The following is a 24,425-nucleotide window of genomic DNA, read 5'->3' as shown; positions in this document are numbered from 1 at the left end:
AAATGACAACAAATGAAAATCTCAAATTCATCATATCAGAAAATTAGAATATTGTGAAAAGGTTCAAAATTGATGGCCCCTGGTGCCACACTCTAATCAGCTAATTAACTCAAACCACCTGCAAAAGCCTTTAAATGGTCTTTCAGTCTAGTTCTATAGGCTACACAATCATGGGGAAGACTGCTGACTTGACAGTTGTCCAAAAGACGACCATCGACACCTTGCACAAGGAGGGCAAGACACAAAAGGTCATCGCTAAAGAGGCTGGCTGTTCACAGAGCTCAGTGTCCAAGCACATTAATAGAGAGGCGAAGGGAAGGAAAAGATGTGGTCGAAAAAAGTGTACAAGCAAGAGAGATAACCGCACCCTGGAGAGGATTGTGAAACAAAACCCATTCAAAAATGTGGGGGAGATTCACAAAGAGTGGACTGCAGCTGGAGTGAGTGCTTCAAGAACCACCACACACAGACGTATGAAAGACATGGGTTTCTGCTGTCGCATTCCTTGTGTCAAGCCACTCTTGAACCACAGACAGCGTCAGAAGCGTCTTGCCTGGGCTAAAGAGAAACAGGACTGGACTGCTGGTGAGTGGTCCAAAGTCATGTTCTCTGATGAAAGTAAATTTTGCATTTCCTTTGGAAATCAAGGTCCCAGAGTCTGGAGGAAAAGAAGAGAGGCACTTCATCCACGTTGCTTGAAGTCCAGTGTAAAGTTTCCACAGTCAGTGATGGTTTGGGGTGCCATGTCATCTGCTGGTGTTGGTCCATTGTGTTTTCTGAGGTCCAGGGTCAACGCAGCCACATACCAGGAAGTTTTAGAGCACTTCATGCTTCCTGCAGCTGACCAACTTTTTGGAGATGCAGATTTCATTTTCCAACAGGACTTGGCACCTGCACACAGTGCCAAAGCTACCAGTACCTGGTTGAAGGACCATGGTATCCCTGTTCTTAATTGGCCAGCAAACTCTCCTGACCTTAACCCCATAGAAAATCTATGGGGTATTGTGAAGAAGAAGATGCAATACACCAGACCCAACAATTCAGAAGAGCTAAAAGCCACTATTAGAGCAACCTGGGCTATCATAACACCTGAGCAGTGCCACAGACTGATCGACTCCATGCCATGCCGCATTGCTGCAGTAATACAGGCCAAAGGAGGCCCAACTAAATACTGAGTGCTGTACATGCTCATACTTTTCATGTTCATACTTTTCAGTTGGCCAACATTTCTATAAATCCTTTGTTTTTATTGGTCTTCAGTAATATTCTAATTTTCTGATATGATGAATTTGAGATTTTCATTTGTTGTCATTTGTAATCATCAAAATTAAACAAAATAAACATCTGAAATATACGAGTTTGTATGTAATGTATGAATATAATATACAAGTTTCACTTTTTAAATGGAATTACTGAAATCAATCTACTTTTTCATGATATTCTAATTTTATGACCAGCACCTGTAGTGGCACAGAGGAACAGCACAGTCAAAAATGTTTAGAAAGCCTATGAAAAAATATATTAACACAATACACTCCGCTAAACTAACAATGTAATAATATTATGAAATATGAATATCTTTTGAAACTCCAGTTTAGCTTCCATTTAGCTGTTAAAACAAATGTTTGATGCCTGAAATGAAAATTTTGAACTTTCTGAAGAGTTTATTTATATTTGTGGTATTTAATTTTTTTAAATAAAAGCACCAACTGTAGTCATTGGAACAGTTCGTTGAGATCACCTACGGTTGGTATAATGCTGCTTTGTGTACTGTCCTTTATAGATCTTGCAGGTGGAGTTGTCTCCTTTACACACACCACAAGCATCAGGCACAGCTGCTGAACCCAAAACGCGGTCACACCCCACTCTCTACGGGAAAAAAAAAACATGCATATATAAATATATATATATATATATATATACTTTTTTAAGGCGAGTGAGATTAAGTACATAAACTATTATATTGCATGAAATATGAAAGCAGTTTAAAATGACTACATATATTCCTGAGCTGGTGACAGGTCAACATTTTATGTTCATAAACATGAAAGTAGCTGTGAGACAGGGGCACCACCTACTGCTTAATCCTTTCACAAAATTTACAACTCAGACTAAAAGACCTCACTGTTGAGCTCACACTTTAAATAGACATAAACCAACCGTAAAACTTTGATTTGTTTTGGAAAATTAAGGAAGATTACCTCACAGAGTCCATCAATACAGACATTGGAACTATCCTTCGAGCAAAGTGTCCCATCCCTAACTTTGCTGGCCAGGGCAAAGAAGAAATCATATCCTTCAGCAAGGCAGTAAAGCTTGCAGACATCTTGATCTAGAAAAGAATACCCACAGCAAATATAAGCAAATGTCTCAGTTAATTGCCAAATCTAATGTTCTCTTATGTTATAAAAGAGAAAGTAGGTAAGAATTTCTCACCATCCACTCTAGTGTAAGGTCTCCAGGTATAGTACCATCCTCTAAACTGTTTACTGTTAAACTCAGCACACTGTTGTGCTCTGTAATCAGTAGTGTTGGGGGGACAATCCACAGTGTTACAAAGCTTGTATGATCTAGAAGAGCCATCACAGAACTTCCCACCATTCGTAGGTCTGTAAAAAATAGGTGAAAACATATGGTGTACACCGTTTCGACTCACATGCTTGGAACAGTCCTGAAAAAGAAAATCTTTAGGATTCTTCTGATGCGCTAGATTATGCAAAAATGTAAAGTGAAGAATGTTACAAACCACAATGGACCTCATTGTCCTGTTGTGACTAGTACATGCGTGTATCTCCATCTGTGTGTGAGAGTGCTTTGTTGAGGCCTCTATCACAGGTGTATATCCTGGGGCTGCTTTTCCAAAATTCCCTTCGAAGGTACAATTGCACTCTCTATCAACCTAACAGATCATATTTTCACTTATCTATACCTTAATCGCAAAATATATAATTTTATTTCTCAACATTCTTCATTAATTTTTTTAAAATCTCACCTCCGCTAAATTTCTTTTCTCTCCGTCTATCTTTCTTCTGCCGTCTGTCCTTTTGCTCCTTTGCCACATTTTCTTAACAAACATAGGGACTAATAAAGAGGGGGTCCTAATATTTGTGAGTGGGTTCACTTACCGCCCTTTCAATTATTTTTGTAGTTGATGAAGAAGGTAATGGATGAACCTATAATTATGAAGCAACACACATGACTATGTCTACTATTTCAGTAACAAGGAGACATCCAGATGCAGGAAACTTGGCCAAAGAGTGATATTTAATTCTAGAAGTAAACTTTATATTAAAACTTTGTTATTTTATTACTACTTAGTAAACCTCCTTAGATTTATCACTTGAATAAGGTAAGATTAGATAAAATTATTTAACCAGACATAAATAATTCTCCTTTGGCCAGTCACCAGAGGAAGCCTCATTAAATATCCCATGCACCTCTATTATCTAGCATCAAATATGAGCTTGCTTACCTTGTTTTAAGCTTTAATTTAGCCTTTTCTAGGTTCGGACAAAAGACAAATAAGTAACACCTTAATTTGGGTGCAATAGAGTCAAATATGAAAAAAAAGTTTCGAAAACTTGAAATCATGTACAAAGAGCAGCTAGTTTAGCTGACCCCAGGGGAGCACTCTAGGCTAGACAACCCTCAAAAATGTGAATCCCTTTATTGTCCCACAATGAGCGTAATTCCATCTCTGCATTTAACCCATCCCCTTGGGGAGCAGTGGGCTGCTATTGTGTGGCGCCCGGGGAGTAGTGTGGGGTTAAGGGTCTTGCTCAGGAACACAGAGTGGAGGCTGCAGGGATCGAACTTGGCAAGCTTCTAAGAGCACAAGCACACTGCTCTAACCCTCTATGCAAACACTGCCAAAACACCCTTCTATTATTCGCTACTGCCACCTAAGGTTTCATTTCTGTTAACATATGTCTGAATACTTCCTCAAAACCATAACCTTAAACCTAACACCTAAAAACTGTTATGTTTAAAAACACTTGTTTCTACTTGACATACTTAATGTTATACCATTTTTTTTCAAGCTTTTGTCCAGTAGGCTTGTGCACTATAAATACAATTTTATATCAACCCTGCAATTACGCCTGCTCTGAACAACCCTTTAATATATCAATATATGCCTATATAACTAGAAAAAACATTAAAATTAGTTTAAACATACAGTAATTAAGAACATTTTATAATATACATTATAAAATGATATATCTTTTTTAAATGTCCTGTGATGGATGGGAAGTATATGAAGCCCTGTCGATTAAAATTGATTGTCTTAATAAGTAAGTTGATTTTACCATAACAACAGTCTCAGATTTTCTTTTCTTTTGAAAAAAAATGCTTAAATCTGGGTTGAAAGTACAGAAGTATACATATGCTTAGTTATCCCAAGTGGTCAAGTAAGTTGTAGTTTTATTACACAGAGTACAGGGGTGTGTTCAAAGTTATTTCAGCTACATCAAATAGCATTTTGAGGTGAATAAGTCTTCATTAGTGCAGACAGAACATCTGCATAATGTTGTCTTTAATGGGGTTATTACTATGGTATTTGTTGAGGACTGTAGCATTTGGTTACCATTAATTGTGTTGATGGAAAAAATGTCTGTCTTATTTAACAAGTAATTGAAATCTGGCATTCAAGCCAGCATTTATTAATCCTCGACAGGGGAACAGATAGAGTCTTCCCAATGTTTATGCCTGTTCTGGTCACACAGGATTTTAATAACGATTTAAGAAATACATTAAGAGACTCTCACAGATAAAGTAGATAGTTTCCACAAACAGGAGGATTTTTTTTTAAATAACCTTAAGTCTAAAGATTCTAGCCTCTTACCAAAACCTCTAAAACTGGAAAACAGCTTCTGAGGCATCAGTAAGATAACACCCATATTCAGCCTTGCAGGTCTCTGCTTGAGTGAATACTTTTTATAAGTAAATATATCAGCACTGATATTAATATTAGGAGGGATGTGATGGGAAACTGATTTTTCCGACCACACTTGCAAAACCTTTAGTTTCTGGTATTCTGCATCTGTGAATTCAGACTGTAACTTTCCCATTACAGCTTTTTCAGGGCTGCATTTCATGCTTGCAAACAAAGTTTAGGCCATATATTGATGCTCCTGCATCTGCTATATGAACCAAACACTCTTTGACAGAAGAAATAGAAACATAGCCTGTAATTTCCTAACAGTGAATTGATGAGAATACATGAAAATATCTCCAGAATATGAAAGATGGTTTAAGCAGATAAATCAGATAAATTAGGGACTAAAATGTTATCTTCATGAAGACACACATATGGATGAGCAACAGTGTGATTTAGTTAATAAGAATACAGCACCGGCCTAAACTAAAAATTAAAACCTGGTATTTGTTTTACCTGGGGTTATTGCACTGCCTCTCTCGATAGGTCACACCACTTTCACAGCTACGAGAGCACTTAGACCATGATGACCACTCGGACCAATGACCATGCTGAGGCCTGGGGCCCTCATCACCCTGCTTCACACAGTGGCCCCTACGACACCACTGAGGAGGACAGACAAGGAAACAGAAAGGGAAGCTGATAAACCACAAAGTTGGCAATTTTTTTTATTTTTTTACAGTGTGCTATTTGGAATACCAATTTGGTATAATGTGTATTACAAAAAACTGCATATTCATAGTACAGTTTTTAAATCATTAGTAAATGATTAGGTTATGAGCGTCCTTAAGTAGAATAGAATAGAATAGAATAAAAAAAGAATAGAAACACCCTTTACTGTCCCACAATGCAGAAATTCTGGTTTTTACAACAGCAAATAAAGTATAGATAAAACAGTCAAAGAAAGAAGGCCTTAAAAAATGTATAAGAATAACATAATAGTGAAGAGTTAAAAGATAAAAAATAAAATAATGTACTATAAAGTGTTTTATAAAAACTGTGTACCTGGAGAATAAATAACCAATATACAGCTATGGACATTTTTAAAGTAACCGATAAACGTGAACATAGAAACCTTTAAAATATGCTATCTGTCTCACTAATCACTAGAACTGCTGATTTTCCCCATATTTTTTTTTTTCCTTGCAGTTAAGTACCACGGATTCCTATAGGAAACTGTCATTGTTTGTGCTCAGTTAATTGCATTTTCAGGCGAAAGAGAGGGATTAAAATTTCCAATGTAAAACTATGACCAAACACAGATGATGGGCTGTTAGGATGGAGGCCCTTGGTGTTCTATGTGGGGGGATTGAAACGAAGTATAAACAAAGAACACTGCGAAAAATTTCTGCAACTTCAGCTTCAAACCAGCTGGTCCTTCAGGAAAAAATGAAGGTGCAGGTGGTTTTTATGCTAGAACCTATGATATCAGCCTCTGGGTGAATTTAAAAGGTTCTCCCTAGAACATGAGAGCAGTGTCACTAAGTTCAAGGCTTTTGTTTTTAAATGGCAAAACTCTGTGGAAGTATTATCACCATATAACCGTAAAATGCTCAATAAATTTGAGCTTTTACTATAGCATGTATGAAGGCAGTCACAGCATCAATTACTGGAGCTTTTTGTCTCATGCAATTTACTGACTCAGGGGTCTGTGGTATCCTTTGGAGATGGAATGTGTTTGTCTCTGTATGAGACATCACTTTTTACAAGCTTAACCCCCCCCCACCGAGTGCTGCACAGTTCATAATGTTTAGCAGCACACAAAAAAAGAAAAAAAACAAAAACAAAACAAAAACTCTTGTCTCAAAGGGAGAATTTACTCCTGCATCAGCCCAGTCTATTATTTCTGAAAGTACTGTAAAAATGTCACTTTTTATGTTCTCATTTGATTGATTTTTGCTGTTGGATTACTTATTTCTTTACCCAAACCACAAGGAAATGTGTCTTAGAGGCTCTTGTTTTCTTCCTTTTGTTGGCCGATTTTTTTTTTATAAAGATGTTGCCAGGGAGTGATGGACAAAAGGAAAAAAAAAAAAGACAAAATCAGTGACTTGATTCAATAGCACAGGGATGTTTTTTGTCTGTGATACTTCAAGATAAGCGGATGAAAAATGCCTCCTTTTGTGCTCATGTGATATTTTTCTGGTGAAAAGGCCTTTAAAGTGTATTGCATCCTCCAAATATGATCACACACAACACATGATCAGTCACCATATTGGGGCCACAGGCAGAGCCCTCAGCAGCTGGCATGAATTTGGTTTCACACTTCCTCCCAGCACGGTGGCACCACAGAGCCTTGCAGATATCCTGAAACATCAGAAAGAAGAAAAGAGATTGGACGTCTGGGATCCTACTTTACAGCAGCCTTAAAAAAAATCTAGCACCTGGAGGACTTACAAGTCATTACGCTGCTTTTTTGTCCCTAAGCACTTTGAAGGTGTGCTGATGAGTACTTTCTAAAACGGATTGTGTGAATCTGTTAGAATTTGAAAGCCATGCCTTTCAATAATGTTTCTTTAAATATTTCTAGTAATAATAGCAGCTGTGTAGTGCATGTGGAGGCTTGAAAAATGACCTTTCACCTACAAGAACTTTTTTGTGTGCAGAATTATTAGGCAAATGAGTATTTCGACCACATCATCCTTTTCATACATGTTGTCCTACTCCAAGCTGTATAGGCTTGAAAACCAACTACCAATTAAGTAAATCAGGTGGGGTGCATCTCTCTAATTAGAAGGGGTGTGGCCTAATGACATCAACACCCTGTATAAGATGTGCTTAATTATTAGGCAACATCCTTTCCTTTGGCAAGAAAAGAGATTTGATAGAATCTGAAAAGTCAAGAATTGTAAGATGTCTTTCAGAGGGGTGCAGTAGTTTTGAAATTGCTAATCTAAGTTTTTTGTTTGTGTTTTTGTTTTCAAATGTCGCAAATGTTTTTTTCTGAATTTTGAGTTGTTATATTGGTTAAATATTGTAAAATAAACAAGTGAGATGGGTATATATTTGTTTTTTTATTACGTTGCCTAATAATTCTGCGCACACAGATATTCTCATAAAATGGCCAAATCTAAAAAAAACACACAAAAAAACAACAACAAAAAAACCATCAACTCCCCAAAATTTTAAGCTTCAATATTAAGTAGTCATTTGGGTTGATTGAGAAAACAATTGTGTTCCAATAATAAGTATAATCCTCAAAAATACAACTTGCCTAATAATTCTGCACACAGTGTTTGAGCTCTGGGAACAAAATGCAATTCAAATACAGGTGCTGGTCATAAAATTAGAATATCATGAAAAAGTAGATTGATTTCAGTAATTCCATTTAAAAAGTGAAACTTGTATATTATATTCATACATTACATACAAACTCATATATTTCAGATGTTTATTTTGTTTAATTTTGATGATTACAAATGACAACAAATGAAAATCTCAAATTCATCATATCAGAAAATTAGAATATTACTGAAGACCAATAAAAACAAAGGATTTATAGAAATGTTGGCCAACTGAAAAGTATGAACATGAAAAGTATGAGCATGTAAAGCACTCAGTATTTAGTTGGGCCTCCTTTGGCCTGTATTACTGCAGCAATGCGGCGTGGCATGGAGTCGATCAGTCTGTGGCACTGCTCAGGTGTTATGATAGCCCAGGTTGCTGTAATAGTGGCTTTTAGCTCTTCTGAATTGTTGGGTCTGGTGTATTGCATCTTCTTCTTCACAATACCCCATAGATTTTCTATGGGGTTAAGGTCAGGAGAGTTTGCTGGCCAATTAAGAACAGGGATACCATGGTCCTTCAACCAGGTACTGGTAGCTTTGGCACTGTGTGCAGGTGCCAAGTCCTGTTGGAAAATGAAATCTGCATCTCCAAAAAGTTGGTCAGCTGCAGGAAGCATGAAGTGCTCTAAAACTTCCTGGTATGTGGCTGCGTTGACCCTGGACCTCAGAAAACACAATGGACCAACACCAGCAGATGACATGGCACCCCAAACCATCACTGACTGTGGAAACTTTACACTGGACTTCAAGCAACGTGGATGAAGTGCCTCTCTTCTTTTCCTCCAGACTCTGGGACCTTGATTTCCAAAGGAAATGCAAAATTGACTTTCATCAGAGAACATGACTTTGGACCACTCACCAGCAGTCCAGTCCTGTTTCTCTTTAGCCCAGGCAAGACGCTTCTGACGCTGTCTGTGGTTCAAGAGTGGCTTGACACAAGGAATGCGACAGCAGAAACCCATGTCTTTCATACGTCTGTGTGTGGTGGTTCTTGAAGTAGGGCTGCAACTAACGATTATTTTAAAAATCGATGAATCGGACGATTATTTTTTCGATTAATCGATGAATCGGACAAAAAATATTTTTTTTATTAACCTCTTTATTCCAAAATAAACATTTTAGACAGAACAAACAAGCACACAAGTACAGGTTGCTCATTAACTGTACTGGTGCAATATGAAAAATAAATGTTTGTGTTAAAACTACGCAAACTTACATGAGAAATGTAGCTGTACATCCACAAAATATAGGGTACTTTGTTTCATAAAGCGCAAAAAAGACATTTTTGTTTTTTAAAGCCCCTAAGGGGTTCAAACAATAGGCCCCCCCATTTCAACAAATTAGTTTTTTTAGACTAGAAGAGTTCTGCCTTTTAAGACAGGAAAGTATAGCTGTTAAAGTTGCTGCTTGAGAAAATACTGAATCATAGAGATAAAAATAGCCCTGTGATTCAAATTATAAATTGTATTTGGAATAAAAATGAGAGAACTAGGGGTGCTAAAAAACACATCCTCCAAAGACAGATATTTACATGGGAATGTGGCAGATAATTAATTGACATATTACTGATCTTGCTGGATTTTATTCTGCTTTACTTCCATAAATTGCAGGATCTTCTTTACTTTAACTTTGCCAGAAGATTTAAACTTTAAAAGCCTTGCCCTCATAATTTGCAAGTTAATTTATTTATAAAGAAAATATAAACGCTGCTTAAGCTAATTCAAATGAAATTAAAGGTAAAATAAGTAGCCAACCTTATCACTGTCTGTAACCTACTAACACGGTAAGGAAAGCATCAGATGAGCTACCTGAGAAACTAACGTTACGTTTCCCCACTTTAAAACCAAACAAACATGGTGGTTCCGTGCCATGTTAATTTCTTTTGAAAAAAGTTGCATGTTATCACTTTTTTCGCTTTACAAAGCGCAGGCTATTTTAATTATTGTGATCAATTTGCGCCCTCAATCCCGGTGCATGCGCGCTTCATTTGCAGTCTGGACGCTGAGGCTGACTGCAGCGCTGAGAGGGACTCCTGCGGGAAAACGGGGTTGGGGTGGGGGAGGCGCCCCACGGCAGAGTAGGAACGATACATGCTTTCACGTAAGAGTCTCCAAAAGCCGCCAGTGACACCGAAAAAAGTCGCCAGATTTGTCGCTAGAACGCTTTTTAAAAAAAAAAGTCACTGGAGGGGTCTGAAAAGTCGCTGAGTTGGCAACACTGCACCTGCGGCGCTGACTCGCTCTGCCTTTTTTTTTTTTCTTCCTCTTTCAGTCAAGAGGCAGTGATGACGGCGCGGCGGATGACGCAATAATCGCGCGACACAACTAATCGATGATGAAATTCGTTGCCAACGCTTTTAAAAGTCGATTTTTATCGATTTTATCGATTCGTTGTTGCAGCCCTATCTTGAAGCACTCACTCCAGCTGCAGTCCACTCTTTGTGAATCTCCCCCACATTTTTGAAGGGGTTTTGTTTCACAATCCTCTCCAGGGTGCGGTTATCTCTCTTGCTTGTACACTTTTTTCGACCACATCTTTTCCTTCCCTTCGCCTCTCTATTAATGTGCTTGGACACTGAGCTCTGTGAACAGCCAGCCTCTTTAGCGATGACCTTTTGTGTCTTGCCCTCCTTGTGCAAGGTGTCGATGGTCGTCTTTTGGACAACTGTCAAGTCAGCAGTCTTCCCCATGATTGTGTAGCCTATAGAACTAGACTGAAAGACCATTTAAAGGCTTTTGCAGGTGGTTTGAGTTAATTAGCTGATTAGAGTGTGGCACCAGGGGCCATCAATTTTGAACCTTTTCACAATATTCTAATTTTCTGATATGATGAATTTGAGATTTTCATTTGTTGTCATTTGTAATCATCAAAATTAAACAAAATAAACATCTGAAATATATGAGTTTGTATGTAATGTATGAATATAATATACAAGTTTCACTTTTTAAATGGAATTACTGAAATCAATCTACTTTTTCATGATATTCTAATTTTATGACCAGCACCTGTACTTTTTAGAGGTTGTGTTGGATTCTTATTGCCCACATACTCCAAAATATCACGGTTTTATGACTATGAAGTGTCATGCTCAAAGCAAGTTTAGTTTTAAAGCCTCTCAATAAATGTCAAACTCTCCCCTATAATTGATCTTAATAATTCATAAATCCAAAAATCCAGGAAAAAAAAATTGAAGTGAAAAGTTTTTCTATTTTTGTGTAAAGCACTGTAGAGTTTCAGTTTTACTTTCATATCATAGATATATTCAGTTCATGTTTGTCACCCAGTATTTAATCAAAAATAATGAGTCACAATGGCAAACAGTGAGCTAGACTAAAAAGAAGAGCTTCCATTCTCAGACTCCTTACTCGATCTAAGATATCTTCATCAGCCAAGCACAGAGCTGAGAATGTCCCAATCATGTACTTGCTGAGGTAAGCCAGGTTCTGTGACTGAGCCAGCGGCCTAATAATGGACTACAGAAGGAACGTTTCCTGTTATCTTGTGGTGGTCCTGGTGTTAAAGCTGAATAATTAAGGGTCACTCAAGAGATTTTGAATACCTACTGTTTTTTTTAACATGAAATTTAAGAAAACAATTACGTCAGTTCAATTCCTTGATCAAAAACTTGCCCATTTTAAGTTATTTTTTTTGTTTTTTAGATTTTGTTGTTCATTTTTTCAGATTCTTAAATTTCTATTAGCAAATATGTCCAGGCTCAGCTGATAATAAAATTAGTGTTTTACTTTGTAAATTATAAAAATTGTATTACTTTTTTGTTTTAGTGTTCTCATTGATAGAATCTTAATCCTGATTAATCTACAAAGATGTCCTTGTCATTTTAAATAGTGTGAAACAGAGATCCCTCAATGAAAAAGAAAATTAAAAATTCCACTATTTTGTTTTCAAATTTGGCACAGACTGACTTTTTGCTGGTCAGGGTTTGACAAGCTTACTCATGCTACATAAACATGATCCCTATTAACCAAAAATCTGATTCCAAGACAAAAATAAATGAATGAATAAAGCTCCAAAGATGAAAATAACAAGAAGCAGTGCTCCTACAAAGTCTCCATGACATCATGGCTCTGCATTGTTTAAAGGATTCCTATGGGATCACTGCTAATATTGCCTGAGAAACAAAGCCTGCTACTTTTTAACATGTCCACATTGTTACTGTCTGAATGACTATATCAGATTTTGACAGCACGCTACAGATGCTGACAAGCGCCTCAACCTTAAAATATTGCTGCCAAGAGCCACCATGGAATTCATCCCAAGGCATATTTGTCCAGCTGTTCTGCATGCTCAGGAGTTTTCAGGCTGTAAACCTTGTGGACAGGTCCAGTGATTGAATGATTAGACAGACAAAGGCAGGAAAAGATCATAGTCTAAATATGACAGAACGTGAGAGAAAAAGACAAGACAGCCAACTGCACTTTTTGCTAGGGTAGTTTCCTTCTTTACACAATAACTGCACTTTTGTTTATTTTGTTTATATTATGTGACAGGAAAAAAGGACGTACAATTACTTTGGTATTTTTTAGTACTTTTCACGTTTTTCAGTTCAACAGCCTATGGAATAAATTAAAACATCTATCCAGAGGAGGTGTCTGCAATAAATATTTTTAGGAGATCTTAATTTATAATTCTGGGTGTGCATTTAGGTGTACAAAAACACTAAATTCTGAGGCTCATTTCCACACCAGTAACTCACCCCGATTGCTTACAAAAAATTTCCAGATAATAACACCCTTTTGGCCTATTATATTTTAATTCTAAGTTCTAAGTTTTGTACTTTGTTTTTGCTCCGATTGTCCGCAAACGTGCAACAAGCTAATAAGGAAGTAATAGAACCAAGCAGAGGTGTGAAAGGGAAAAAAAATGTACAAGTTCAAGATCAGGTCTAAAACGTATCAAATATATAATGAATGCTAAGATAAACGAAGAGTTGCTACAGTATGAATATAGAGATTTGCTTTTTTGGGTGGGGGTGGGGGGCAACTGTTTATAATATATAATTGTTGTTAATATTGTTTATAATTGTTATCTAGCATGAGCCTCAGAGCTGATCTCTGTAACCACTTCTCTGCCTCATTTAAAATGGTAAAGTCTAGTTCTGTTTGAGAGGCATCCCTTTGGTGGATGTTGTTATTACGGTGTAATCACTTCTTGGGTGAAACAGCCAGAAGAGGCGATGAGGTGTCTGGCTGCAGACAGTTTTGTGATTCCTTTTGCAATAAGGATAAGAAAATAAGGATGTTCATGTCTTTCCCCGTCGTACCTGGGTGAAGGTTTAGCATATCTGGTTGTTAAGAGCAAAAACAAAAGTCTCACCAGTTAAAAAAAAACTACACACTACAGCTACCATGTAGCACTATGGGGTGAATATTCATCTTGCAATTTAAGAGTTATACATTAGATTTTAACATCAAGCAGCCATCTGTTGATGAGCCTGTGAATAAAGCACTTCAAAACAAGTTGCTTACAGATATAGAAAGAGTCTGTGTTTGGATATGTCAGAGGGTACACATGCCTGGCTTTAAAATATGATGTAATTTTTCCAAAATGTTTTATCTTTTTAACATGATGCACAAATATAATATTTGTTGTCATTTATGGACAACAAATATTGATTCTCACAAAAGCAGGTGGGTCTGACAGTGCTTCAGATATGGTTGAGCCCTGGATGAGTCGTCAATGCACTATAAGGGTCATTTAAGTCTACCAGTTAGTCCTGAAGAGGGTCAGCACTATTTCATGTCTTCAATAATTGAGTGATGGCCTTGAAAAGAATTTTGTGAGCATTTCCAGACTGCAGAATGCCAATGACTTTGTTTCCGACAAAACGTTTTGAAGCATGGCAATGCGTGTTTGCTTTGGGGATCATATGTTTTATTTTGGCTTCTCAGACAGATTGAGCCCGATTCTTGATTCTAAAGGTCACAATGTGATTTACAACAATCATTGATGATTATTCAGCACTCGGTTGGTAGTCCTTTCAGAGAAGATCAACATCAGTGTTTGGCTAGTAACAATCATCCCCCTACACCTTTCTCTGAATATTAACCGTACCTTAAATTGTTTTTCACACAGAACCAGAAGAATGCCACAACTAGGTATTCTATAGTGAATAACGAGAATATAAATCCAAAATACATGATTTCTACAATGTGAACAAGAGTAAGATAACCAGTAGCAGAAGCAGCACAACGAGAGAGCGATGAGAAGAGAGACCCACTGGCAATGATCCAAAGTATATTTAGTCATCTTTCCCACAGAGCATCTTACTGTTTGTATTGTGTGTCTGTGTGTTGGAGGGGTTACTGTGTATGATTGAGATATTAAAGCCAAAACGCAAGTGTTTATAGCTAAGAGGATACATAATTATGAGCAGTTTTTCCTTGTCTTTCATCTCCTTTTTATCTCCGTTTTTATCCGCCTAATTCATCCCATCCCCCCTTATGTATGAGTTTTTAAATACATGTTACATACTTGGAAAGTGCTGAAAAAGAATAGATCAACTTATGTTTTTGAGCTTTTTTTTTTTTTTTTTTTTTTTATAAAAACACAATGTGCACACCAAATGTATTTTACCTTCTTGAAATCAAGGGTGCAGAGTTTGGCCTTCTCTCCAAACTGCCATTTGCACTGTGTGTCTGCGTCGTACATTTCGCCTGGCAGTTTCTCTGGGTACCGGTACTCCTTGACTGCTCTGGGTTCATCTGATAGGCAGAAAGCCTGGGCAGTGCTAGTGGTAAGAAATGATAAAAGCAAATCAAAACCAATAAAGGAGAAAATAGGAGCTCAGAAACAGCATATGAATAAACAAAAGAGGTGATTGTAGGTGAAGAGTAAAGCAAGGAGAGACAAGAAGGAATAAGTCAGGGAAGATGGGACATAAACAAAGAGCCACTTCACCAAGCAAGCCAATGTTCAGCTGCTCCTGATACCAGAGGCAACCTTAAAACATGTTGCTATTGCAACATAACAAGAAGACAATTTCAATGTATTACACAATCAATTTCAACTCCCAGACTTCCACTAGCAGAGGGAGTCCAATGTTAACTGATATCAATGGTTTCTATAAAGAGATGTTTTACAGCTTAGACACTGCTGTCAAGGGAATCTACTCCAAAAATATGGTGGAAAGTGCTTGAAAAGCCATGATATGTTGGAATATTGTTAGTCAGTGGTCCTGATTGTTTTAACAGAGTCTAGAGTCTATGTGTTGCTGCATGTGTGTGTTTCAACACAAGGTTGTTCAAGGGTCTGAACAATGACTGCTCGGCAAGTTTAAAATTTGGATACTTAAAATTTTATTGAAATGAAAAGGATCATGAAAGATATATTACATGAGGTAATCAGGCACATTTGCGAGATCAGAAGCAAGAAGAGCAGGCAGATATGAATTTATCAGCTAATTTACATTTATGCATTTTTGTTCTATTAAAAGCATCTTGTGACAAAAATCACATTTTCCTTTTTACCAACGGCAGAAATGAAAATGTGAAGATTTTTTTGTGACTAAAAAATATGTGAAAAGGTCTTTTCTCTACTAATATTCTTCGCAGATCTTTTGACTAATCCCTGCCAGCAGGAAAATGACTCGTCCTTTTCATATTCACCACAGTTATCTGGTACGGGACGAGCCGTTCCAACAGTGTCTGGTTATATGGCAAGTAAAAGGCTTGTACAGTTTCAACAGCATGTTCCAACCATAAGACTACAGCACGGAAAAAAGGTAACTACTAGTTAGACAATCTGGCTCAATGTAAATTTAAGAGATACTTAACTTAGTCCTCGTTATGGCTTAGAAAACATGCAATTTTAAACAAAAACACTTTTCCACCCCTTACTAATGGGGAGTCGTTGAGTTCGCTGTTGGCCTGCAAAACCGATATTGGCCCATGCCTCTGAAAAGGGAGTCGTTAGGGTCATTGTTGGCCTGGCTGACCAGGTTAGATGTTTTAGTACCCTGCATCGCCATTGGGTTTGAAATAACACTGGGAAGGAATCAACTATCACTGCATTGTAGGTTTTCGAGAGCTGAAACCTGACCCCTCCACTGTTTGTTTTTTTTTTTTTTTTTTTTTTTTTTTGTCAACATAAATTGACTTCCTTCACACCCCTTTCAAACCACCTGTCTTCTTTGTCCACAATGTGAACATTCTGGTCCACTACAGAATGACTTTTGACGTTGAGGTGTAGGGGGACAGCAGAGTCTTGTCGGAGGATGTATCCCACCTGTATTGAGCCGTGCATCTGTGGAGAGGTTGTTTGATTTCTCTAATATAAATATTAAAGTTCTTTAAAAACAACAATTTATAAATAATTTTCTAAGCTTCTAGGGAGGATTCAATTCCTGCCTGACCAAGATGACAGAGAGTTTCCTCTAAATCAGGCATCCCCAAACTCGGTCCTCAAGGCCCCCTGTCCTGCAGGTTTTAGAGGTTTCCCTGCTCCAGCACAGCTGATTTTAATTGAAAGCTGATTAACAGGCTTTTGGTCTACTGCAATCGTTATAACCAGCTGTGCTGAAGCAGAGAAACCTCTAAAACCTGCAGGACAGGGGGCCTTGAGGACCGAGTTTGGGGATGCCTGCTCTAAATTAAAACAGTAACTTTGCGTTTTTTTTTTAAATATATTTCTTTTTCTTATTTGTCTGTTCTAAGCAAAATCAAACATTCAAAAATTACTATCTGCTGCCTTAAATTGAGCATTAAAGGAAAGCTATCCTTCTCTTGGCTGCTCAGTGGCGCAGTGGTTAGCACTGCTGCCTTGCAGCAAGAAGGTTCTGGGTGCAATTCCTGGCCCAGGGTCTTTCTGCATGGAGTTTGCATGTTCTCCCTGGGCATGCGTGGGTTCTCTCCGGGTACTCCGGCTTCCACCCACGGTCCAAAAACATGACTGTTAGGTTAATTGGCTTCTCTAAATTGTCCTTAGGTGTGAGTGTGTGTGTGAATGGTTGTTTGTCCTGTGTGTCTCTGTGTTGCCCTGCGATGGACTGGCAACCTGTCCAGGGTGTACCCCGCCTCTCGCCCATTGACTGCTGGAGATAGGCACCAGCACCCCTCGCGACCCCAATTGGGACAAGCGTGTAAAGAAAATGGATGGATGTCCTTCTCCATAAGCAGATCTCTGTTTCAGTACTTCCTTTTTTTTAATAAAGAATGACAAAATATTTATGAGATAGTGAAACAATTTGCGTGTGCATGGCGGTGGTGCAGAAGTTGGGTGTGAGACCCGTGAACAGAGGCCTTGACACCAAGTCCTGGCCGTTTAATCTCTGCCATATTTCTTTCCCCTCTCACTAATCCCATTTTCTGTTTGCCTACTTTCAAAAAAGGCCACTAGAGCCTAAGAAAAGTATATATTGAAGTAGTGACAGTTCTAAATAAGCATTTTAGGGCTTGGTGATTAATTGATAAATTTGATGGACATATTTTTTGTCAATGAAGATAAAATATTCACTAATCACTTTTTGTTCTTAGATTTATACTCTTAATTGATATAGCTCATTGTGTAAATACCAATAGCTGCAAACATTTAGTGTGTTATCTTTTCAGCTTGTATCATAGATTGAATTTTGATTGAAATAAAAACAAGTTCTTGAAAGCAATTATGTCATTATTTTTTTTTTTAAGAAACTGAAAAAAAAAAATATAAAAAAAAATTTGAACTGGATTTTGGTAGGAAAAAATTTTTTCCGGCGTTAGATTATCAAGCCATATACGTACACATCGTGAATTTAACATATTGATATTGTTGATGGATGTAACAATATCAAATACCAACAAAATGTTAGCCTCTCTGTGCTAAATATTTTTAATGCCTTCCAAAGTAATTAAGAAATGGAGCCATGGATGTCTGCATCAACTCCAAACAGCGGGGAGTTGATGCAGGTCCCACTTTACGACAATGCACATCCCCACCTTTTTGGTATGTTCAGACCCCATGCAAAAATTTATTTTATGTAAAAAATCAACATAAAGTAGTAAATAATTATAAAAACAAGGGACAAAGAAGTATTTTTAAAAGGTTTGACAGGTAAAAAAAAGTTATGTTTGTATTTGGTCTTCTTTACTTTATCATAAAATAACATCCAAAATAATAACTGTATTCTAATGTCAGGTAATAATTAAATAGTCTACCTGCATGCAACTTAGAAAACAAACAGAAAAAATTTGTGATAATTTTTGAGAACAAAGTGTATTTCTAAACAAAAAGGAACTCACCAATCAGGCAGGTATAAACCTTCACAGATGCTTAAATATGGTTGTAAAACAGTATCAAAAGTTTGGACCATGTCAGCTTCAACCTTTTCACTTTATGTGGAAAATGAAAAGGCATGCCTCAACTACTGTCCAACCAAGACATAGTTATCCACCTAAACTGACAGACCTGATGGGAGGAGGGTTAATCAGAAAACCCCCAAAAGAAAAACTAAACAAAGCTGCAAAAGATGTCAGAGGTTAACAAAGCCTGTTAACATGTTTAATGAAACCATCAAAGTCCAGAAGGTAAAATGTTTATATTTATAGAACAAGACTCGCAGCTTTAATTGCAGTGACACTTTGAAATAAAATGTAAAGTTGAAGAATTAGAATCCCTTTCAGATATACATTATCACACACTTCTCTCCAGTTTACAAATATACACCACTTCTCTAGTGCATAGCTGTAGGTTTAATGGCAAATTAATACTTTAGCAAGGAACTTCACTCGCATTGAAACCTATGTTTGATTGATAGCCCCTTTGAAAAGGGGCTTTTCACAGCATTAAGAGACTTTAATTAAATCTCCACTCTACAGACAACACTTGCTCACATCTTTGTAGTGCCAGACTAAGACATTTTAGATTTAAGATGACACTATTCCCCTTTTCAAAAGAAAAAAAAAAAAAAAAAACAACAACTGCAGTCTTAGTTAACTTTTGAGGATAAATTAATTCCAGAATGTTTATATATCCCAACATTCTGTTGATTGAGACAAGGAAAACACCGAGCAATTCAGTGATCATGTGGGAAGAAGATCCTAGACATTCTGTGATGCTAGAGACCATTCTATTTAGCTTAAAGGGTGGATGGGAGTTTAATATAAGGCTGACAGGGCTAACAAGGTTGAGGTCATCCCAGCTCTAATAACTCAGCAAGAAAATACAGCGTCTGTCTCCAGCACTCTGAGAGGGGAAACCTGACAGTTCGGTTAACACACTGGTAAATTTAGTGCAGGGCACTGCCTTAGAGCGATCTAGTTTCAAGCACACAAACATTCATGCGAAGACACACACGCTCCCACATGCAAGCACATTGACAGACACAGGAACACGGCCAGACATATGGACGCTGTGGCAGAGATGCTTGTTTTCCTGCTTTAGTGAGCAGCCTGTTTGCCTGGAAATTTAGACAGTGCCTAAAAACACACGTATTTCGACACATAATAAATATTCTCTCGATAAAACAACAGAAGCAAAGATCATCAACAATTTAGTTCACATAGTAGCTATGTCGGTTTAATTGTGTATTTCAGCCCCTCTATTAAACACAGATGCAGTCCAATAGTTATTTCTTCACTAAACCCTTTTGAAAATATTGTCAATACTAATTGCATTACTGTTACAAAATATACCCAATAAAAAATTCACGATCATAATGATTATTAAGTATCAGTTTGATATAATTTTAAGACACTTATGTGTTGGGAAATTACATACCCTCCAACATAGAAACGTACCCTTAAGTATCAACGTTAAGGCGTTTTTAAATAGATCGATAACATTAAAGAACACTGCTACTTACTTTAGAAAGCGGCTGAGATACTGGCGACTGCAAGGAGACCAAGAGAAGATACCATTGTGACCTGCTAACGTTGGAGACATAATGTTGCCCTCTGACTTTTTGCAAACGTTGCCCTCACCGTCGTGGACCATTCCAAAACTGGGGAAATGACAAAGGGCACAAGATATATCCTTTCGGAAACAGGAACAACTCACACTAGAACAGCATGGCACTGAAATGTTTTACAGTTACAGCCAGGAAAAGGTATTTGGCTTGTTCCCCTAAGATAACAAAAAAGTTAAACTGACAATCAAAGAATAAAATATCTATACTAACAGTGATATTTGATGCAAAAAGTACAGCTAGGTTTAATGATTAGGGCTGCAATAAAGATCATTTTGTAAATTAATTAATCTGTTGACATTTTTTTTTTTTCAATTAATCGGATAGCCAAAGGTTCCTTAAAGAAGACTTTTTACTAAATAAAACCAGGTGAAACTCAAACTTTTCCATTTGAGCTCTGGATAGAATTATCTCAGATACTAAATTTTTATACTTTGTTTTTTACAATCTTGGTACTGCTATAAGTGGGTCGCTCTGTCAGCTAAAGGCATATTTTACAGTCTATATACTCCAGTTAACAATTAATCGATTACTATTACCATTAGTTGACAATTATTTCAATAATCAATTAATCACGATTAATCTGATTAATTTCTTTAGCTTTAATATGATTTAATTTACATACTAAAGAACAGACTAATACAGTGATGAACTGTAAGCGTGAAATATCAGAAGCTTTGCCAAATATTTAGAGACCTTTAATGTTTTTCTTTATAATTTACTAGCATTTCTTTAATTATGTTACTTTCCTTTGTAACATAGTTCTAATAAAGACATACTGGTATGACGAGATAATCTATTAGAGGTAACGAAAAAAGCAGTCCTCTATAGTCTTCAAAAAAATTTATGGAAGGTAACAGTAACTCTTACTTGTGTCCCGATTCATGTGCAATGGTGAAGGCCAAACCCAGGCCAGTGTCCTCATTAACAGTACAACTGCGATACTTGCTACACATTCCACTGATTGGAGCAAAGCCTGCAAACAAGTGCAATACATTTTTTTTTCCATCTGCTTCAACTTTTCTTACTTTATGGCAATCAAAAAACAAACAACTAAAAAACAAAACAAAAAAAACCACAATGTAGATTCCTAACAGAAATCTATTAACCATATCTGTATAAAAAAAACCTCAAACATGGACATTGCATTGCAACAATCTCTTCCACATGTTTTTTTTTTCTTTTCAGATCCAAAAAGCTAACTTCTTTTATTCCATCTTAAAAATCCCACACTCTCATTCTCTATTACTCCCTTTGTGATGCTCTCTGTCCAATCTCCCTCTGCCTCTCCTGGCACACACATATACTGTAATAATTTAAGTTGTTTGCTACAAAGTGCAAAACTCATGTGAATAATGATATTAAACATAACTTAAGCAATTTGACTGTGAAAACTACAATTTAATTAATTGTCTTTGTCAGGAAAGGAGTAAATCATGTGTTACAGATTAGTTTTGAAATATGAATGTTAATATGGAAGGACACGGCTGAAATAGCAATGCAAACAAACTTTGCTCTATGACTTAGGACAATGTTGTCTTCATACATACAGAGGCATACCCTTCATCTAGGCCTTCATAGTAGAGATCAGAGTAAATGCTAATTTTAAAAGGCTAAGGTTAACCATATAGTGCTAAGTTTAAGGAGGTTCCTGCGGTCAGAGCTATGCTTTAAATACGTGTCAGATGTCTCCTGATATCATTTTTTTAAAACCAAGTGGAGCTTTTGCTGACCCAGGAAATGATTCAGATTTAAATTATTCATCTTGTATAATTACTTCATGACTGAAATGATTTCTGTCTCCTGATTATGCACTTCTAACAGTTAGCTTCTGTAGGGGTGTGACAAACCTGCTTGATAAGGGTTATAACAAAAGGGGATGAACTTCTGTACCCCTAACCCCTTGGTTCCTGTCATCAGACGCATTAATGCAAAAGGAATCTTCCGTCCCTTTTAAATTAACTGAAAAGGCTTTTTTTCCCCCCAAGGGAGGATGTCAATCAGGTGCCTCTTTCAGATAATCCACTTTCTTATTGATCTGCTCTATTAATTGTAAGATCTTAAAATTTAAATTGCCCCAACAATATACATCTGAGGTTAGATAGAGCAGAGACACCATATTGTCTTCCAGTTTCACCTCATCTCTGAAAAATATTAAGCAGCTGTATTTGCAACACATCCTCACTCCCAACTTGTTCAACACGGACATATTGACGCCCAGGGTAAATGACAGGTTGCGGACATTACAGAAAGTTACCCGCAACTTATTTTTAAAAACATTTTAGCTGAAAAAATTATTGTTGGTATCTTTGCGAGTGTATGGTAACATGTAAATTATCGTTTCTTCAGGTTTTAGGGGTTAGAGTTTAGGTAAAGGATGGTTCAGTGCTCCTTTTTTCACTGTGCAGTTCTTGGGAAATTTTTGCAAGTTCCTGCCAAAACCTTCAAACACCCTTGAACGTCAAAAATTACGAGAGGGGTACCACCATCAAGAGAGATATTGACACGTTGGGAGTGAGACTGTATTGGTATGTGACGCAGAAAGCCTTTTATACAGCTCATGAAGAATGTGAAACAGAGCTCAGCCCCGCTGAATCCCTCAGGAGTGCAGGTCCCTTTGATTCTGCAATTTCAGCTACATGAAAGTGAAACACAATTAAGTCATACCAAGGGTATCACAGGGTTCATTTTTCCAAGAGCAAATGTCGAGTCCTGTGAGGAGGATGGCGTGGTCATGGTGTCGGCCTTCTCTACCTCCAAGAATTGACTGCCAGTGACAGAAGCTGTTTAAAGTGTGGTCAGCATGGTGGCTGATGAACAAGCCATTCTGGAAGAGGTAATTAATAAAAAAACAAAAAAAATAACCATTATGCTTTTAAGGAGGTATGGGATTGCTTTTTGATTTATGACAGGTCTTGCAACACTCCTTAATTCCATTTAAAAAGGTATAAAAATGGTCGTAAATCAAATCTATTATACAAAAAGAAATAGTCAAACATAGAATGAAGAAAGACATGTATTGCCGTTGTGAATACTAATATTACATGTTTTTTTCCTGCCCTATGGTTATTCTTACTCCTTTACGAGTTCTTTTATAAATTACACTTCACAATATATATCCTTACCTGCTCTTCATCCAACAGAACGAGACCCACTATAAAAATGTTGATATTCCCTCCTATTGTGCCATCCTTGAATAAACTGGAAACCTGCAGAGGAGAGCACACAACGCATTAATTGATGCGCCTTTTTAATGCAATATATAAGTAACTTCTATGTAGAACACTATGGCAGAACCCCAGTGTTTAACAGAGGTTCAGATTTGCACATCCTGTTCCGATTTGTTTGGATGCCACACGGAGGAAACAGTTTCCATGGAGATCCTTTGTTTACAGCAGGGCCGTCACTAGGTTTGAGAGACATGGGTGGCTTAGCCCCTAGGCAAGATATTGCGCGCGCGTAGCGCGCGCCGAAATTTTTTCAGTGCACTTTCTAAGGCGCTGTCTATAAATTCATTATTTTAAGAGCAACATACCTGGGAAACACTTCCCTCACTAATGCTACTTCACCAACTAAACTACACCAGTTAAAATGTGCTAAATTACAAAGAGTAAATGGTAGGTGCCATGCATTACTGCATAAATGGAAGAAGGCAAGTGGTTCGCCACTCATCATAATGGAAACCTTCTACAGAAGACAGTTGTCTAACCAACAGACTCCCAACATCTTCATAAACCCTTAACCTGGCCATTCATCTTTCCCCATCTCCCCTGCACCCACAACCTGTCAGGAACCCCTGTCTGCTTTGCAATAACCCTGTTTCTGTGTGTGTGCTTGGTGTGTGTGTGTGACCTGGACTTTGGCATGTCTTTCTCTACACCTGGCACAGAGAGAAACACATATATGTGAGGAACTTAACAATAAATGCAGCATTATCTTTGATAGATTTCTGCTTAATCTAAAGTTTAACCACAAAATACAAGTTGCATAAATGGACAGTAGGCAATAGGCAATAGCATCATTGAAAAGAAGGATATCCTTGAGACTTTTTCACATCAGTCTGACAAAGTTTTAATGCAAATAAAGGAAGTATTTTTAAGTACAATGTATTAATGAAAACACAAAATCAACAGTATATGAAACGTACAACTTAGAACTATAGTCAACCCAAGGAAGCACTACCATATCACACAGTGTCGCCCTATCAGAATGGTGGCACATAGATATGGGAGAATTATCCTGCCATAATGCAAGAGCACATAACTTCAATTAGAGAAAAGAATTTCATCTTCTTGCACTCAAA

At 37.3% G+C, this 24,425-nt stretch overlaps 1 protein-coding gene across 1 annotated transcript in view; it reads right to left on the bottom strand.

The window, feature by feature from the left end:
* LOC119791339 (A disintegrin and metalloproteinase with thrombospondin motifs 16) overlaps positions 1-24,425 on the bottom strand; it is a 77,861-nt gene that overhangs the window by 28,164 nt on the left and 25,272 nt on the right. Inside the window, exons 6-15 of the mRNA XM_038297390.1 lie at positions 23,248-23,331; positions 22,790-22,949; positions 20,993-21,098; positions 20,021-20,158; positions 14,818-14,971; positions 7,148-7,243; positions 5,393-5,541; positions 2,437-2,609; positions 2,202-2,332; positions 1,746-1,869 (exon numbers count right to left, since the gene is read on the bottom strand). Of these exons, the coding sequence (XP_038153318.1) occupies positions 1,746-1,869; positions 2,202-2,332; positions 2,437-2,609; positions 5,393-5,541; positions 7,148-7,243; positions 14,818-14,971; positions 20,021-20,158; positions 20,993-21,098; positions 22,790-22,949; positions 23,248-23,331 (1,315 nt within the window). The remainder of the gene's footprint in view (positions 1-1,745; positions 1,870-2,201; positions 2,333-2,436; positions 2,610-5,392; positions 5,542-7,147; positions 7,244-14,817; positions 14,972-20,020; positions 20,159-20,992; positions 21,099-22,789; positions 22,950-23,247; positions 23,332-24,425) is intronic.

Source organism: Cyprinodon tularosa, unplaced genomic scaffold (genome assembly GCF_016077235.1).
Source record: "Cyprinodon tularosa strain WSP-4 unplaced genomic scaffold, ASM1607723v1 ctg387, whole genome shotgun sequence".
In the NCBI taxonomy this organism is placed as follows: domain Eukaryota; kingdom Metazoa; phylum Chordata; class Actinopteri; order Cyprinodontiformes; family Cyprinodontidae; genus Cyprinodon; species Cyprinodon tularosa.
This window is presented reverse-complemented; position numbering and strand designations above follow the sequence as displayed.